Consider the following 17,539-nt stretch of genomic DNA (forward strand, 5'->3'; position numbering starts at 1 on the left):
GTTTATTTAAAAATTGTAGTTAATTTAGCATTTGTAGTCAATTTTTTTGAGAAGAAAGGAAGCTCACAATTAGAGCTGTGTATCATTGGCGATTCTTTAGCGCTGGTTCGAGAGTTGAAGGGATGGTTGCGTTGATGGGCGGGGGTAGGAAGCACCGTGTGGTGAATAAGAATGACGAGGGGAATGAAGGGAAGGTTGAATTGGGTATGGCGATGAATGGTGGGGATCACGAAAGAGGCGTAGAAACTGCGCCGGCTGCCAGTGCGCAATAAGACGCCATGCGGCTTGTTGACATCATACCACCAATCAGATTGGTTGGTTTCAGGTTGTAGTGGGGATTGACCAGCAACCGTAGGCGGACACTCGTGATGTACACTGGTACATTTCTTCTGATAGTCGAGTGGGATTAGTCGTATATAAAAGCTCGAATCAACAGTGTCGAAACCAAAATTTACGTTTCACTTAAGAATAAAACATTTCTAAATAATTTTGTTTATTAATCTCGAAAGATTAATTAATTCTGAAGCATATTTGGTTTCTTTTTGGTTTTTTTTACAAAAGTTCCAATTTAAAATTCGTGACATTGTGACAGTGTTGAACATAGTTCGTAGTGTATTATTTGAATACAAAATTTTCATTAAGTTTAAAAAAAAAAAGAAAGATAATTACATTTGAAGTTTTCTACGATTATTGTTAAGTCGAACGAGCAATTTATTTCGATATTAGAACAACTGTAAAACAGTGATTTTTGTCGTGTTTATCTTATGTTAGTGGTGAATAAATACTGAATGTTGAAAAAAAGAATATAGTAATGGTAGATCTTGATAGTGTAGTTTCGTATTATAATCGTTCGTTTGCCATGTATTGTAAACAACAGCAGCCACTATCGCAGCCATTATCGCAACCAATTCAGCAACATGTACCTAGTCAACAGGCTCAACATGTTACAGCGACACCAACGGCTCCTACAATTGTAGATTCTCCTCAACAATTCTGGTACTCGAGTTACCCCCATCCATATCCGCAGACACCAACACCTTTTCAGAATGCCGGACCATCACAATACTTCGATCATCCAGAAGTTTTCAATGCTTGGTCATCTCATCCACATTCACATAATTATTCTTCGCATATACAATATCAACCATATCCGGGTTATCAACACCATTCCAGCAATCAGCAACCTCAAATTCATCAGTTTTACGGGCAACAACAACAATTATCGCAACAACAATTACCAACAACAGCAATACCACTTCAGAGATCGCAATTTACTCAAGAAGATTCACTTCAAAAATCTTTGATCGTTCAGCAAAATTCACAACAGAGATCACCCAATGTGCAACAGAATCAAATTCCAACGCTTACAGATCCATCTCCTTGGTTAAGCCCACCAAACACTATTAGCAGTAGTGAAATGAGTAATCCTGGTACACCATCAAATTCACCAACTGCTAATAGTAACAATTTCAGCCATACCAATTTGAATATTAATATGAATAATAAAGAAAATACCGTTGCACATTCGAGATCAGAATTGCCTGGGAGTTCGTTTTGGTCGGAAAATAGTCCTGGTACACCATCCGTTTCACCAGCAATGATTAATAATATCAGTAATTCTGTTATTATGAATAACAAAGAAAATACCTCCACACATGTAAGACAAGGATTAACAAGAAGTCCTTATGGGTGGATGCGAAGACCGTCTTATCAAAATCAGCCAACTCCAGGTTAGTTATTTATTCATATTTTTGTCAATTATTATTCACTGTCATCTTCTTTTTCTTCTTCTAATTCGTCGTCTCTGTAATTTTTTTTTTAAAGAAGTTACGTACGTTTAGTATTTTCGTCAAATTTTCATAAAGATTTATTCTGACAAATTTAATTGACATCCTGCATGATCGATCACGTTAATGGAAATAAAATATATTGCCAATGAATACCCGATAAGCGGATACGTTAAATTAGAAACACAAACGGAGAGATTAATATTCTTCGAACATTATCAATACTTCGGTTTAAATATAAAACATCGTTATTTATAAAGATTTTTATATTTTGTTTACTTCTGCTGACATTCAAAAATTTAATAACAGTAAGTTCTATTAACGGTATTATGTTAAAACGAATTCGATGATCAATTTGAGAAATATATTTGCATTTCTAATTAATTACACTTATCACCGACGTGCTTTTTTACCAAGCATTTTCTTTTTCATTTTATTTTCTCTTAATTTGCACCTACCTTTTGTTTGTATTTTTATCTTATCTCGCGGCATGTCCCGATATCGCGTAAAGAAAAATGATCGAACCGATTTAGGGATTGAAATTTGCCAAGGATGAAATAGTAATCACAATAGGTTATAACAATTCGAAATAGTTTATGGTATTTTTGTTGTTATATCTCGTTTTATCGTATTAAAACACGGAAGATGATGTGTAAGAGAAAAAATCCTTGAAACTTTTATATATAAAATTATTTCTTTTCTTTTATCGCACATGCGGATGAATTTTTTTGAACGTAAGAACAAAAATTAGGTTAAAGAGAGAGTGAGAAAGGACCTTTTAACCATATCACGTATATGTATGTATGTATATACGTGTAAGGTTATAAACACGTCTGAGCGGACTAGATACGGGAAACAATGTAAACACGGTAACAGACGGGCAAACATCTAATTGCTCTCAAATATTTGTAAGATAATCTCTCTCTGGTCTCTCGTCGTTAACTTGGATTTTTCACTGGACCATATGAATTTTCTTCATTCATTTTCCTTTTTCACAATCTTCAATTTAACAAGCATAGATGAAAGAAAAAGTTCATCAAATAAAAATATTACTCTCGTCTCAAATGACGAGAAAGAAACGTTCGTGAACGATGATCGGTATAAACTTGAAAAAATTTGTTTATATACATATAAATTTTCAAGGATAAAAATTATTCTACAGTTAAAGTATTGAAATGAAATTAAAAATAAATAAAAGAAAAATCGAATAATTTTGAAAAGGTTATTTGCGTTGAACGTATTTCTATGCTTTGTATGAGAAAATTCGAACAATTGATCGGTTAAATGTTTATTTATATGTATCGTTTTTAAGTGATAATTTGTTTTTTTTATAATGTCGCGTATATGTATATATGCATCATGCTGACGCAACTACGCTGACGCATATAATACTGCATAAACAATTAATAGGATTAATATCGCACGTTTGTTCATTTTAAAATCAATTCTTTTCTTTTCTTTTTTTGGGATTCTCTTAAATGTTCGCAATAAAAAAAAGATATGCGTATATAAATATCTCGTGAATTTAAATATATATAATTTGACGCGAGATTTCCCCTAGTTCTGCGAGTTGGTCTCTTCTAATGTTGCAGTGTGTAACGTAGCAACGGATTCCAACGAAAGCCAAGCTACGACGATTCACGAGCTCTGCACACTCGATGGTACCGGTACGAGAAAATCTTCATTAATAATTATCGTACCGCTTCATTTCTATTTAATTTTCTATTAATAGAATCTCTTATCGAGAAAATGGTTGTATGCTGTAGGCAGCAATGTTAGCAGACAAAAGTAGTGAAAAATGTTATGGCATGTTGTATGTGATTTTTATCGATGTTTTACATTTATTTTGAATGATCGTTGGCATGAATCGATGTATCTTTTCTTTTTTGTGTTTTTCTTTAACATGCTGGGTATCTCACGTATAGAAAATAATATGTTTCAAAATAGTAAAATTAATTTAATGTTAATTTACTTAGAAGTTAATAATTTTCATGATTAACTTGACGTTAATACTATTTCTTGGAAATTCTTTGTCTCTCTTTACAGTTTATTCGGAGAAATAATAATTAATCATAATTTGACGTAAAACAACATTTTCTTAGAAGTAAACTATTTTGCGAGCACAAAATGTATATTCATAATAATTCTATCCATCGAATTATATCGTTTAAGCCGATCCTTAAATATCGTATTTTTAGAACCTTCGTATTCTCTTTCATTCTGTTATCTGTCTATTCGACACCTTTTTTCTCTCTTTCTTTCTTTTTTGTGTCCGGCAAAAGCACCGACTTTGACAAAAAGGGAAAAGGAAGAGAACAAGAAAAAGAGATTGCAATTACCTAGATTTTCTCACCCTTTTCATTTGAGTCTTTCGTTGGGCCTTAAATTTTCTTTCTTACTTTCTAGATGGGACGATCTAGTCGGTTTTTTTCTATTTTTTTTCTTTTTTTTCTTATTTTTCCTCTCTTTCCTTCTACGTGTTCTTCTCTCTTTTCATTTTCTTCAACCAGTTCCATTTCACGACCGTGCGACCCTCCAATACCTACCTACCCAACGGTTATTATCTGCATTTTATGGTTATATTGCAGCCGACCGCTGGCTGCATCGTAGAAAACCTTGTGGATCGCAGAACGGTATTACGATTTTCATGCTTAAAACTTGTATTCGCTTATACCTGCCGATGCAACAGCAGCAAATCATCTATTCTATACATTTTTGTTTGGACAAGTAGACAATCACACGCACACACATGCGTGCTTGCATGCGTACAAGTAACGCACGAATAGACGAGAAATATGCTTTTTTTTCTTTTTTTATCCTTTTTATTCTTTTGTTTTTTTTTTTTTTGACTACTAAGAATTTTCTTTCCTTCCTTTTCGAGTACACCGATACAAAACGTGCACGATGATGGACGCCACGATCTTACAATCGTGGCGGCCGCCATTTTGGTATCTTCCTGTATTCAAAGAATCTTGAAAAGATGAGAACTGACTATAAGAAACGGGAACGTTTTTTCGTTCGAATAGAGAGAGATCGTTAACCTTTTATGAAGAAAAGAAGATCGTCGTTAGAATAATATTTCTTCTTCTCTAACAACGCGAATACTTATATAGATCTTTCTAATGTTCGTTGTTTTATTTCAACTTTTAATACTCGACGTATGCAAACTCGTGCGAATTTATTACGCAACTACGTTATTAAACGACTTGCTTTTAAATCATTTATGATTTTGATTGTGTGATTCTTAAGCGTACACGAGTTAAGAAAATATTTTTCGATCTCTCAATGTAAATAGGTAAATGACTCTTTTTTTTTTGTCCTAGATGTATCTCTTTTATTCTTTCCTTTCTTTTTTTTGTTTCTTTAATACTTATGAACGTTCGTTTATATTTATTCGTTGTTTATTTCGCTTGTGAAATAAAAGATTAAAATATCGAATATTATATAAGATTGACGAATGATTTAAAAATTGATATAAAAAAATATGTCTTTTTTATAGTGTTACATTAACATATTATTATTGATCGGTTCTTGCATACCTAAATTTAATGGCTAAAATATTAAAAATGATAAAATATTGATAATTTAAAAATTTAAATAAATTGAATTAAATTACCATTAATAATGTTTTAATAACGAGTTGTACAATTTTATATTTAAATTGAAATATTAACGTTTACGTTTACAAGAACCAATTATTTATGATCGTTCAATTACGCGTTTAATTATTTTATTACGTACTTTCCGTTTGAATTAATTTTACAATTGAGAAGATGGGTCGGAAGATCAAATAGTTTTTAATTTTAAAATTCATTATCGTTAGATAAGAATTTATCAAGAAAATGATGTCGAGAAATTGAAACAGAATTTGATCAACAGGTTTCCATTGATTTATTTAAAAACCACATGGAACAGTGTTAAGGAAAATATTAGAAAATAGAAAGTATTAAAGTAACAAATTTCATTGTTAGAAAAATAAATATAAGGACAGGTTTGTTTTGTTATTCGAAAAGTATCATTGTGTTATTCCATAAAATTTTGAATTTAGTTGTTTTTTCTTTTCGATTGTTCTTTCTCTCCAGAGAATTTTTCAATACATTTTGTTAGTTTCTGATACAATTGTGCTTTACCTTTTATTTACCGTCGGTAATAATAGGTTCGGTTCATCTTCCATCTTTAAATGCATAGATATACACAAATAAAAATGTTTCTAATTTCCAAAACTTCAAGCTTAACAATAAGCGGAAAAAAGTGATCCAAAGCTTGTGATGTTTTCTTTTGTATTTCTAATACTACGTTTTAACAATGGGGATTGAAAAAGAACAATCTGTATTTCTAACCCTTTAGATGACAATATGCAGGTAGAAAATATAATAATTCCAAGAATTCTTCTCTTTTTCTTTATTTTTTATATAAAGATATATATTTCTTAAAATAAATACTACTGAGTAAATGTCTGTATATTGGTCAAAACTTTTCCAATTTAAAAACATTGTCTTCAAAGAAAGAAAATTAACATCAATGAGTTTTCGAACAATTAATGTGTATTATTACATTTATGATAAAAATAGTTCAGATCAGTTTGAATATATTTCTTAAAGATAAAACACGTTGATGTAATTTTGGAAAAGGGGATAAATTTTTGATCGGTAAACGTTAAATTATGAAATTTAATTTGATTAAAAGTAAAATGATATGATCGATGAAAGAAAACTTCAGACAAATTAATGAAACGTGTGAAATGAAAGATTAGGATATACGGGGTATTCTTGAAAGTTGTTATTAAATTTCATTAAAAAATATCTAAAAGATGCAACTTGCATATTCCTGACAAAATAAAAATGTACCAAATTTTATATAGAATAAAATAAAATTCTATACGCGATAGAAATAGCAATTATAAACTAACTTTATTTTCTTAACTATGAGCAAAAATAAAATGTTGCTATAATAAACCAACTTGTATAAAAAGGAAAACATTGTTGATATATTGTAACTCGAAAAGCAATAAATTTAATCAAATATATTATATTTTTTAGTTTACTTTTCAAAACCATACTAATTACAATCAAGTGTAACGTTCCAAATTTACATATTCTTTGTTATCCATCAAATCTGCGACCTTATTACTCCAAAAATACTAAAAGAAAAAAATTATTTACATAAATTTTTTAATATCCTTTTAGGTTAACAAATTAAATTTTAAACAAATTAAATAAATCGCGAATAATTCGGTAGTTTTAAAATATTAATAACACGTGTGTAAAGTTTTGATAGAATTGGTTAAAAAATATCGTTCATTCAAAACATTCAAGTGTTTAAGATTAATATCAGATGAACGTCATTTTTCAAATGATCTTTCAATTTGTTTGACGTTTCAACTCTTTTATTGTGTCACATTTGTAAGAAAATGTGACTGCTGTTGATTGATTGCGTCGCTGACAGTTCACAATTGATATACGAACGTACTATACCTTTCTTTCTGTTCCTCAAACTTTATGGTACAGATTACAATAGTTATTTGACTTATTTCTTGCAAATAATTTTATTATATAGTATATAGGTATATTTTATTTTTAATTTATATACGGATAATCTTCATTATAGAATGATAATTATAAAATTAATATAGAAAAATAATTAATAATCAATTTATTTCGTATCTTTAATACAAATAATATATTTTTAAATTGAATTATTTTTTATTGTCGAATTATTACAACTTTTTAATTAGACGAAATTACTTTGCGTTTTGTTGATTAAATATTCGCATTATATCGTGATAAAAAAAAATAGAATAGTAACAAGAGGATTAATTGAAATTATAAAAATATTAATGAATAAAAGAGTGTAGTGGAAACCGACAATTAGTAAAACAGGTATAGATTTGATTTAGAAACGAATTGTTAATAATAATACCTTTTAAATAAAAATGTTTCTTTAATAAAATATTGTCAATATTTGTACTGTTTTAATTTAAGATTTATTTTTTCGTTTTTTTTTTTCAACGCATTTATAAATGTTGAAACTATCATGTTTTTTAATTAATTACAATATTTCTCAAATAATAATTTATCAAATATTCAGCTGACAATATAGTATATACATAGATTGATATAAAATAAAATATAGTATAGTATATATGAATATAATAAACGTATATTTAATAGAATAGCATTTGTCTTATATATGCGACGTTATGCCATTTATACCTGTCTACTTATTGAAGGTGTTTTTATACGGCCGTCGGAGCGAAAGGGCTAACGCGTTATTTCTCACCTATACAGTTTTCTATATACATGAGACTTTATTTTAAAGAGAAACAATAATATTTTTCTTATTGATAAATAATATATATTAAAAAAGAAAGAACAATTATTGATATAACTATTATAAACTCGATGATAATGTTTACTGAAATTTTTAAACCGTGAACCAATAACGATTCTTACAGTGTAATAAAAAATAGTTACGCAAGACATTTTTTTTTGTTTTTAGTTAGACGAATTTACTCGACGATTGGTTGGTTAAATATTTGCATTATCGAGAGAAAAAAAACAGAGCCAAGAAGATTTATCCGAAATTTTGTAAAACATTTATTAAGTAAAGTTCTATCAGAAATATCAAAAAATTTAATGCATAATTGATGTTTAATTTAAAAATTTGACTTCAAAATTAATTGTTAAGAATATTCATTCGATAGAAATGTTTAGTTTAAATCATCATAAGCTTAATAAAATGATTGATGAAGAAATTAAAAGAATAATAAATCTAAGAAATTGTAAATTTTGTAAATAAAATTTTGTGTATTATTCTTATAGTTTAAAATACGAAAGTTGTAATTCTTACAAATTATTCATTTTATAGTTTCGATATTTATTTTACTAAAAAGTAAATCTCCAGCTTATAAAAAGCAAAGAATTCATAATTTTAACTTTTTTATCAAACGCTTATCATTTTCGGTATACGCGTGGCCTAAAAATGACACTAACTCAAAATCGAATAATCAAAAAATGTTTTAATTGAAACATTTTAACATTCTATTGTATAAAAATATTCTTTAAAAAATTGATACATTTCTTCTCTAATTTATTTTCCACGTATATTTTATTTCATTAATATATAACATTATATTCAGTTAAATCACATAACTCGTTGTCAATCACCCAACAAACTGGTTAATTAATAAAATCATCAATGACAATTTGATATAATAACACACAATAGAAATTTTCTATCTTTAATTAAATCACAGTACTCGTTGTCAATCTCTAGATTGACTAAAGAAATTTTATTCGTAATTAAAAAAAAAAAAGAGAAAAAAAAATAAATAAACCATTCTCCTAACATTTGCACCCAGTAACGTTTCTTGAAAAATTATCGACGAAAAGAATTCTCATGGATAATAAATCTGGTGTCTATTTGAAACGTATATGCTCGTATACAAATGTGAGATGGCACAATACGAGTAATTGTGATGCCACTGACGAATAGGACCCCGGGCGAGATGCGTGAACGTCGGAGAATTTCGCGAGGGGTTGAAATGAGTGAGAAAGAGAAAGAGTGAGAGGGTGAGAGAATTATGGGGGGGAGAGGGAGGGGTGGGTGTGCGGTTTAAGTCTCGGCAGGGAAAGCAGGGCACGCGCTTTTGCCATTTCGTAGCTCGAAATGGAAGAGCAAATGCTATAATGGGGTGGCAACGGGTCCCACGAGCACACTTTCTTCTCTCCCTCGACTGTCTCTGCTCTCTCTCTCTCTCTTTTTTTCTATTCCTCTCTTTCTCTTCTTTTATCTTTCTTTTTTTTTCTTCTCACTCTTATCACACGCAATACCAGCACGTTTTAGTCATCTCGTTCATATATATTTTTCTTTTCTTTTTATTCTTTTTTTTTTAATTTTTCTTTCTTTCTTATGTGGATGCACCTCTAACTAGATATTTTTATCGCGATACCGATTTACCTTGAACTCCTTTTCCAACGATTATATTCCCTATATTCAGAATGAAAGATTATGACATTTGTGATATTATTCAAAGATCCACGAGAGACGATATGTTCTTTTTTTTTTGTTTTTTTTTTTTCTTCGTCGATTATTATTTAGAATGATAGCTTATCGAATCGATTCTCTTATGACAACTGCGAGAATAAAATTAAAGTCATTTTTGATCGTAGATCTAGATACGAGATAGTTATTTTTCTTTTCCTCTTCTTCCCCCAAAAAAGAAAAAAAAGAAAAAAAAATAGTTATAACAAAATTTTAAAAGAGAATCCTTCAAAGCGAGGAAAAAATATTAACGCGAGAATGAAATGAATTAAGATCATAAAATACTGTTCGTGATTCTAAACGTAAATCAGCCAGTAATCCACGAATAAACAGACACGATGTGGTTGCGTATACGTTTCACAAACACAACCTTTCCAAATTCTTCCATCCAAGAGAGAGAAGGGAACTCTTCAAGTATCAACGACCGTAATGTTGTATGCTTATCATCATCGGTGTGTCTACCACCGAATTTCATAATTTTTCCACGCTCGAATTGAAAATACGCGATAAACAAAAGAATTAACGAGAAAGAAATACATACACATATATATATATATATATATATATTTTTTTTAATTCGAAACGGAGATAAAAAATATAACAATTCGATAAGTTCTTGCGACGAGTATGAAATTAATCGATCGAATTAGAAAAAAGAAAAAAGAAAAAAATAATAAAAATAGTAAAACAATTATTAAGATATTCGGAAGAAGAAGAAAAATGTTTCGAAGATAGAGTAATTATGATTGCGATAGAATCGTTGACGTATAATTGTTACTATGGAAGAGTTCAGATATCGAAGAGATGAAAAAGGCCGACGGTAATCCCTTATACTGTGAGTCACGTAAACGTTCACGAGCTCACACAGGACTATGTTGAAACGACACACTAGTTTCTCTTTATTTCTCTCTTTCTCTATCTCTATCTTTCTCTTTTTCTCAAACTCCTTCTATCTTTTTTTTTGCCCTTTCAAACAAGCACATCCGCGGTGGTGGTGGTGGTGGTGGCACCGGTGTCGTGCAATAGAAAATCCCTCGAGAAAAACCGTAAAGGACGTTTTCGGATCTGAAAAGTTCAGGTGTGTGTTAAATTTCGTAGAAAATTGGACGGACCAGTAAGAACAGGAAGAAGGAGTCCTCAACGTGAAAACAACAAAAACTCTTTTTCTTCGATTTTTCCTCTCCGCGTGTTCTCATTTCTCCTTCTTCTTCTTCTTCTTTTATTTCTGTTTTTTTTTTTTCGTCCTTCTTTTTTTATTTTATTACCTATCCTTTTTTTCTTTCTTTCTTTCTTTCTTTTTTTTTATGGTTGTTTGGATTTTTTCTTCTCTTTTTTTTTCTCCTTTTGTATATACGAAACTTTCAGATTTAACGTGTTAATCCTATAAATCTTTGAAAGCTTTGACATAACATAGAAAAAAAAGAGAAAAAAAAAAAACTCAAGAGAAAAATCGAACGACAAATTTCAAATTATAACTGTATGGAATATAATTTCTTTCTTTCTTTCTTTCTTTCTTCCTTTCTTTTCTTTTTTTTCTTTTTTCGGTCTGCGTTGATTAAGATCTTTTTTGAAAAAAGATAAAGTCTGACTTTCGATAACGATTTAAGAATATTTCATTGTACATAAGATCTGTTTACGTGCATTATATCAAATGAAGTCGAATACGGCGATCATGTTTTACAAGCTTTTTCAAATATTTACAGATTTCAAGAGAGAAAGAGAGAGAGAGAGAGAGAAAGTAGTGGGGGTGAGTGAAGGGTAAAGGGGTGAAGAGGGAATATGTGTAAACATCAAAAAAAGGGAAGAAAAAGTGTTTATCATTCTTAAGAGTCATGATTTTGACGTCATTGTTGTCGTTTCAACGATAGTTAGAGAGATACATTTATACATATGTACACATATATTTATACCTACTTAAATTATTAAGTCCCCATGAATTAAAAGGAATTTTCGTACGTTTGCTGTGATTCTGGGATAGAGAAGAGCCATCATAGATATGAGATAGGAGGTTTGATGTACTTACGTTTTGATAACGATCGCTTGTGATCCCGACAGAGATTCGAAAAGTTGAGAATTACTTAAGCTTAATATACTCTAAACGTACTTTCGTTTGCTTAAATGTTATCTCGCAAGAAATCTTATTATATCTAATTTAATAAAGACATTTTTATTTATTTTTTTTCTTTTTTAAATATCTTTTTTATTTTTGTGTTCGTTCGTTTGTCGAACGAGTAAAATAATTCTTTCATTTTATGTTCTACGAATAATTTTCTAGTTCAGTCAAAATATTTATTCGTCTCTTTTTCTGTATTAGCGAATAGGGTAATTAATTAAGTTCATAATCTACAAAAAACAATTTCTTTTTACGTTAGAGGATTGTATTTATTTATTTTTTATTTAATTTTTTTATCTACTTATAACGAGTAGAAATATTAATTGGTTGTATAACGTATATAACATTTTTTTTCGTTAAGTAATAATTATTTATCTCTTTATATTAACGAATAGGCTAATAAAATTGAGTTTATATTATACAAAAAATTTTCTTGTTTAACAAAGAAATTTCTTTTTTTTTCTTTTTTCTTTTATTAAAAAGTAAGATAATAATTGATTTTATAATCTGCAAACAATTTTCTTCTACAGTGAATGATCTAATTTATTTTTTATGTAATTTCTTGTTTTTTTTTAATGAAAATGATAATTCAATGATGATAAAATAATTGAAAATGATAATTGAAAATGAAATGATATTTCATGATTTAAATAAAATTTTCTCCTCTAGTGAAGAATTTTATATATATATATATATATTTATCGTTATCACGCACAATGAATAGGATAACTAATTGATTTCAAGATCTACAGAGAAAACAAATAAAAAAAAAATAAATCCTTCGATAATATGTTCTCCAATATATCGTCGTATCTTCGAGCAATAATGAAAAAAAGAAAGAAAAGAAAAGAAAAAAAAAAAAGCAAAAAATAAAGAGAAATAATAATCACTTACAACAGTAATCATTATACTTGACATCGCTATTTACAACAACGCTTATAATAGAAAAATATAATTCATAATAATCTTCAAACATATCGTTTACAAGATTCAACATGATTCTTGATGATGAATTACGATAGTAGAAAAAAAAACATGGTGGTTTAGGGGGATCACTGGGGCGTGTTGGGGAAAAAAAGGAAAAAAAGAAAACAGCCGTTTTGGTTTTTTTTTTCTAACAGGAAATTCAATGTGTATGAGTGAGTGTGTGTGTGTGTGTATTAGCCAGCCATGCTGGATCCACCTATTTGAACGGTCGAAAAATCTAAGGTCGAAGCCTATTCGTGATACCTCAAAGACCTCGGAGTACTCTTATCGAGGAGTGGTGGATTAACGTTCACGCCTTTGATCTTGCCGACTAGCCTTATCTAATCGTTCTCTCATTCCTCCTCTCTTTTCCTTTTATATATATATTCTATCTTTTTCTCTTTTATTTTCTTTCTCACTTTTTCTTTCTGTTCTCTCTCTCTCTCTCTCTCTCTCTGTTTTCTGTTTCTCTCATAGTCAGTCAGCCGGTCCTTCATTCCTAGGTGCTCTTATTATAGCACTCTCTCTTCCATTCCGTATTCCGTACAAGCGTAATCGGGTTCCCTTACAACGTCACGTCGAGTAAAAATATTCACACGTCGTCGCGTTCAACATCATCGTTGTCGTCATTTTATTTCTCCTTTTTTTTTCCTTTCGCATGTGTTTTTCCTTCTTTTTTTTTTCTCTTGGATTTCGTAACCTGGAACGAAGATTTATTTTCTATGAAGTAAAAGAACAAGATTATTATTTATAATAATTATTTTTTTATATATATATATGAAATATTATAATAGTTTTTGTTTTATATATAATTATTTTCTTTTCTCTCTATTACGAATAGAATTATTAATCGGTTAGTTGTAAAACGATGTTCTTTAAAAATGTGTGTCACCTAAATTGTATCACTCTAAAATGTAACTATGAAGAAGAGTATTACTAGTCTCGTACATAGATTACGAGTAGCTGTTTTAATATTGAATTTAAGTTCTTCTAATCAAATAGTCGCGTTTTTGTTTTTCTGTATAAAATTTATAATTTTATTATCATTTTTTTTTTAAACGTGCGTTTTTTTTTTACTTTTCACCTTTTACTGATTCGAGTCATTTTTTTATTTACACCTTCTCACATTTATTCAATATATTATCAAAGAGGTCTTTCTTACCGTTTTTTTTTGGAGACAACAGTACACGATTTTTGTTTTCATTTCGAATAGATGATCAATCCATTTTATTAACCACGTTGTTTGAAATTTTAGTGAACTATTAACGTGACTAGGCCGTTGATTTATTTCATACATAGTTTACATATGAAAAAGAAAAAACATAAGAAAAATCAAATAAATTCAAATGGGAATTTCCTGATCAGACATAAAGCGTTAGGTATAGTTGGCTGAATTTGTTCTACTTTGTTCATACTATATACATGTGAGGATAGGATAATACTTTCATAATAATTATTTATATCTTTTGGTACATTTTATTTCGTCTTGGTTTTTAAATATTGAAATTTGACAAACATATGAGCTGTTCACTGCGCAAATCGATTAACTTCACTTTTTGAAACATTTTAAATTTAAGTGTAAAAGAACTTGGTATAATCAAAACTTTTTATATTTATATAAATTTTCCCAAACATAAAAGGTTAACGCCATTAAACGACAATATTTTTTTTTGGCCACCGAATAATAAATAATTTATTTCAGAGGTCAATTTGATTAACTCCGTACTCTAATGGAAATCGTAGCAGTAATGCAACTCAAATGCACACTAGCAAGCGCTTTTTTTTCTACAAAATTTATTTGAATTTATATTATAAAAGGAATTTTAAAAATCAACGCACAATATTTCATCGTATTTTCTCACTTTTTGTTTTATGGAATTAATCAATTTGTGCAGTGAACGGATCATAACTTAATGTTACATTAAAATTGCAATTTAAATATCAAATCCTAATTACATTTATCCCATTACGAGTATACCCGTTAATTATAATTAACTGGTTTAATAAATGATTTCATCATTTATTTATTTTAATTTTTCTTTCGTTAATAATAATAATAAAATAATTAATTGATTGTATATGATTTAAAATATATATATTCCGTAGAGCGCAATAAAGAAGTTATATAATTTTTTTAAATTTATTTATTTTATTTTTATTAATGAATGGGATAATTAATATCTAGAAATTTAATTTTTGTTTTTTCTTTTTTTCTTTATTCTTTTTTTTTTATTTCTTCTCTCAATATCAATATAAGTATCAACAACGAATGCTTATCGTGAAGTTTAATAACGATAGTAATAGAGCGAAAAGGGATAAAGAAGTTTTCACGATACTCGCGATAACGTCTTGTTATCTTCTAGTAAACGAATCTATTCTAAGAATATACTTGTGCTTTTTCATTATTTCAAATAATTATATCTTGCCTTTATTTTTTATTTATAAAAAAGAAAAAGAAAAAGTAAAAAGAAAAACAATGCAAAATTAGAATTAATCAATGAAATTCATTTTATCGTTAATTTTTCATTTTTATTATATTTCGATGCGGATGATTTGACAATAATGATTATTTAATAACGAATATAAAATAATGATTCGTTAAAGAAGAAAGGAAAGGAGTAGAATTAAACGCGTCATAATTTATTATATTATCTTTATTTATTTATTTTTCAGGCAAAACTCGGACCAAAGACAAATACAGAGTGGTTTACACCGATTTTCAAAGATTGGAATTAGAAAAAGAATTTCATTTTAATACTTACATTACGATCCGACGTAAAACTGAACTTGCCAGCACCCTTTCTCTTTCCGAACGTCAGGTAATTATTACTCCGAATGATTAATTATAACATTAGATTATCCAGAAAATTATAAATGGTGTTTGTAATTCACAGGCCAAATCGATTAAATTCATTTTTTGAATATTTTTCTAATTTTATTATTAAACCACTTCATTAATACTTACATTTTATATTTAAATCAATTTTGTAGTATTTGTACAGAAGCTCTCACTTACTTCATATTACTTGCAATTATTTAAACATATTTTCTTTTTACTTGCGATTATTTAAACAAATTAATACGTGTATAGAAATATTCTTCAATTTTTAATTTTATCCTTAACAATAATTTGATATTTTAATTAATTTCTATTTGTTTATTTGTAACAGGTAAAAATTTGGTTCCAAAATAGACGTGCCAAGCAAAGAAAAATTAATAAGAAACGCGAAGAAATGGAGCAAAAGGTATACGGAATGACGAATTTTGTTCATTATTAATCTTTCATTAAACGCACCATTGCTACACTAACAAGAACTACAATTAAATTATTTTGGAAAATTCTAACAGAAGCTTTGATATAATTGAAAGTTATTCATTTGACGTTTACTGGACACTAATGTCGATGATGATTTTTGTTTTGTACGATAAGACAATTAATTGAACAATACTAGATACAATACAATTCAATTTGTTTAGGGAATTCACCGAATTCACTTTGATATGAAATGAATGAAAAAATAAATAATTTTTTTTTATTGGAAAAAATTCTGCCTTGAAGACAATTAAAAAAGTATAGGTTGACAATACCATGGTTTTAAATATTTATGAGAAAAATTTCCCACTTTTCAATTTGGTAATGCAAATTTTGAGACATTTTATTACAGTAAGGGAAATACAATGAAAAAATGTACGACATACAGAAACATTCACACATTTTAACTGTAATTGTATTCAATATATATTCATTATGAATTTATTGTGTTGAACAGCTGTACTCACATCTAAACCAGGCCTGACATTGAAAAAGGTGCTCTTGTGCAATTAATTGGACTGTAAGTCGGTATAGTTCATTTTAAGTTGCTAAGACTGTATAAACAATTAAAACAATAGCATAATATATAATTAACAAAAAACAAACAAACATACAAATAACCGACACTAGTCAAGAGAAAATACATCATTTTTCAACGTGATCATGCACCAGATCTTGCAACGAATGCAATTCAAGATTAAAAATACAGCAACTTATGAAACTATTTCACACGTACAACTTTATTATATGTGTCTGTAATTAAGAAAGGCATCTAAAATCAATTTTTCTCATTTTTTCAATGGTTTTACTCACAATCAGTCCATTGTTCATAGTTACTGGCACATGTATATTTAAATAATTCATATGGAGATATATATATATTATATATAATAATAATTTACTTACATATAATAAATATTATATATTTATAATATATTTTATATATTATAATACAATAATATTAACTAATAAATACATAATATTTATTACATGTAGTAAAAAATATATATATATATATATATATTAATGATTCATATGATTTGTTTTAAAATTAATTATATTTAGATTAACATTCTTTTCAATTCATTCGAAATTGTATATACAATAACATTAGTTTTATATATAGTTCATTTGTAAAATATTTCATTACTTACTACTAATTGTAAGTATTATTATAAGAGTGAATTTCTTTGTTTGTTAATAATAATATCGTAAATATAGTTTAACTAATATGACATGTATGAACAAATATTCTTGTTTTGTTTATATATATATATATATATGTAGGGGTAATTAGGGGTGGTAGTAATTTTATGA

At 28.3% G+C, this 17,539-nt stretch overlaps 1 protein-coding gene across 1 annotated transcript; it reads left to right on the plus strand.

Moving 5' to 3' along the window:
- The first annotated feature begins 811 nt into the window (after positions 1-811).
- On the plus strand, positions 812-16,266 carry LOC122524231 (homeobox protein Hox-B5-like). Its single transcript, XM_043646371.1, has 5 exons — positions 812-1,499; positions 1,656-1,730; positions 15,583-15,728; positions 16,080-16,154; positions 16,258-16,266. Exons 1-5 carry the CDS (start codon positions 812-814, stop codon positions 16,264-16,266), a joined length of 993 nt encoding a protein of 330 aa, XP_043502306.1.
- Positions 16,267-17,539: the final 1,273 nt, after the last annotated feature.

Source organism: Polistes fuscatus, unplaced genomic scaffold (genome assembly GCF_010416935.1).
Source record: "Polistes fuscatus isolate 324 unplaced genomic scaffold, CU_Pfus_HIC Scaffold7, whole genome shotgun sequence".
In the NCBI taxonomy this organism is placed as follows: Eukaryota; Metazoa; Arthropoda; class Insecta; order Hymenoptera; family Vespidae; genus Polistes; species Polistes fuscatus.

What these genes read in the sequence shown, in the direction of transcription:
- LOC122524231 (XM_043646371.1), top strand. Translation starts at nt 812, where the DNA reads ATGGTAGATCTTGATAGTGTAGTTTCGTATTATAATCGTTCGTTTGCC. An exon ending in CAATTTGAATATTAATATGA is followed by an intron (nt 1,500 to 1,655) that starts ATAATAAAGAAA and finishes ATACCTCCACAC; the next exon opens with ATGTAAGACAAGGATTAACA. An exon ending in TTTCTCTTTCCGAACGTCAG is followed by an intron (nt 15,729 to 16,079) that starts GTAATTATTACT and finishes TATTTGTAACAG; the next exon opens with GTAAAAATTTGGTTCCAAAA.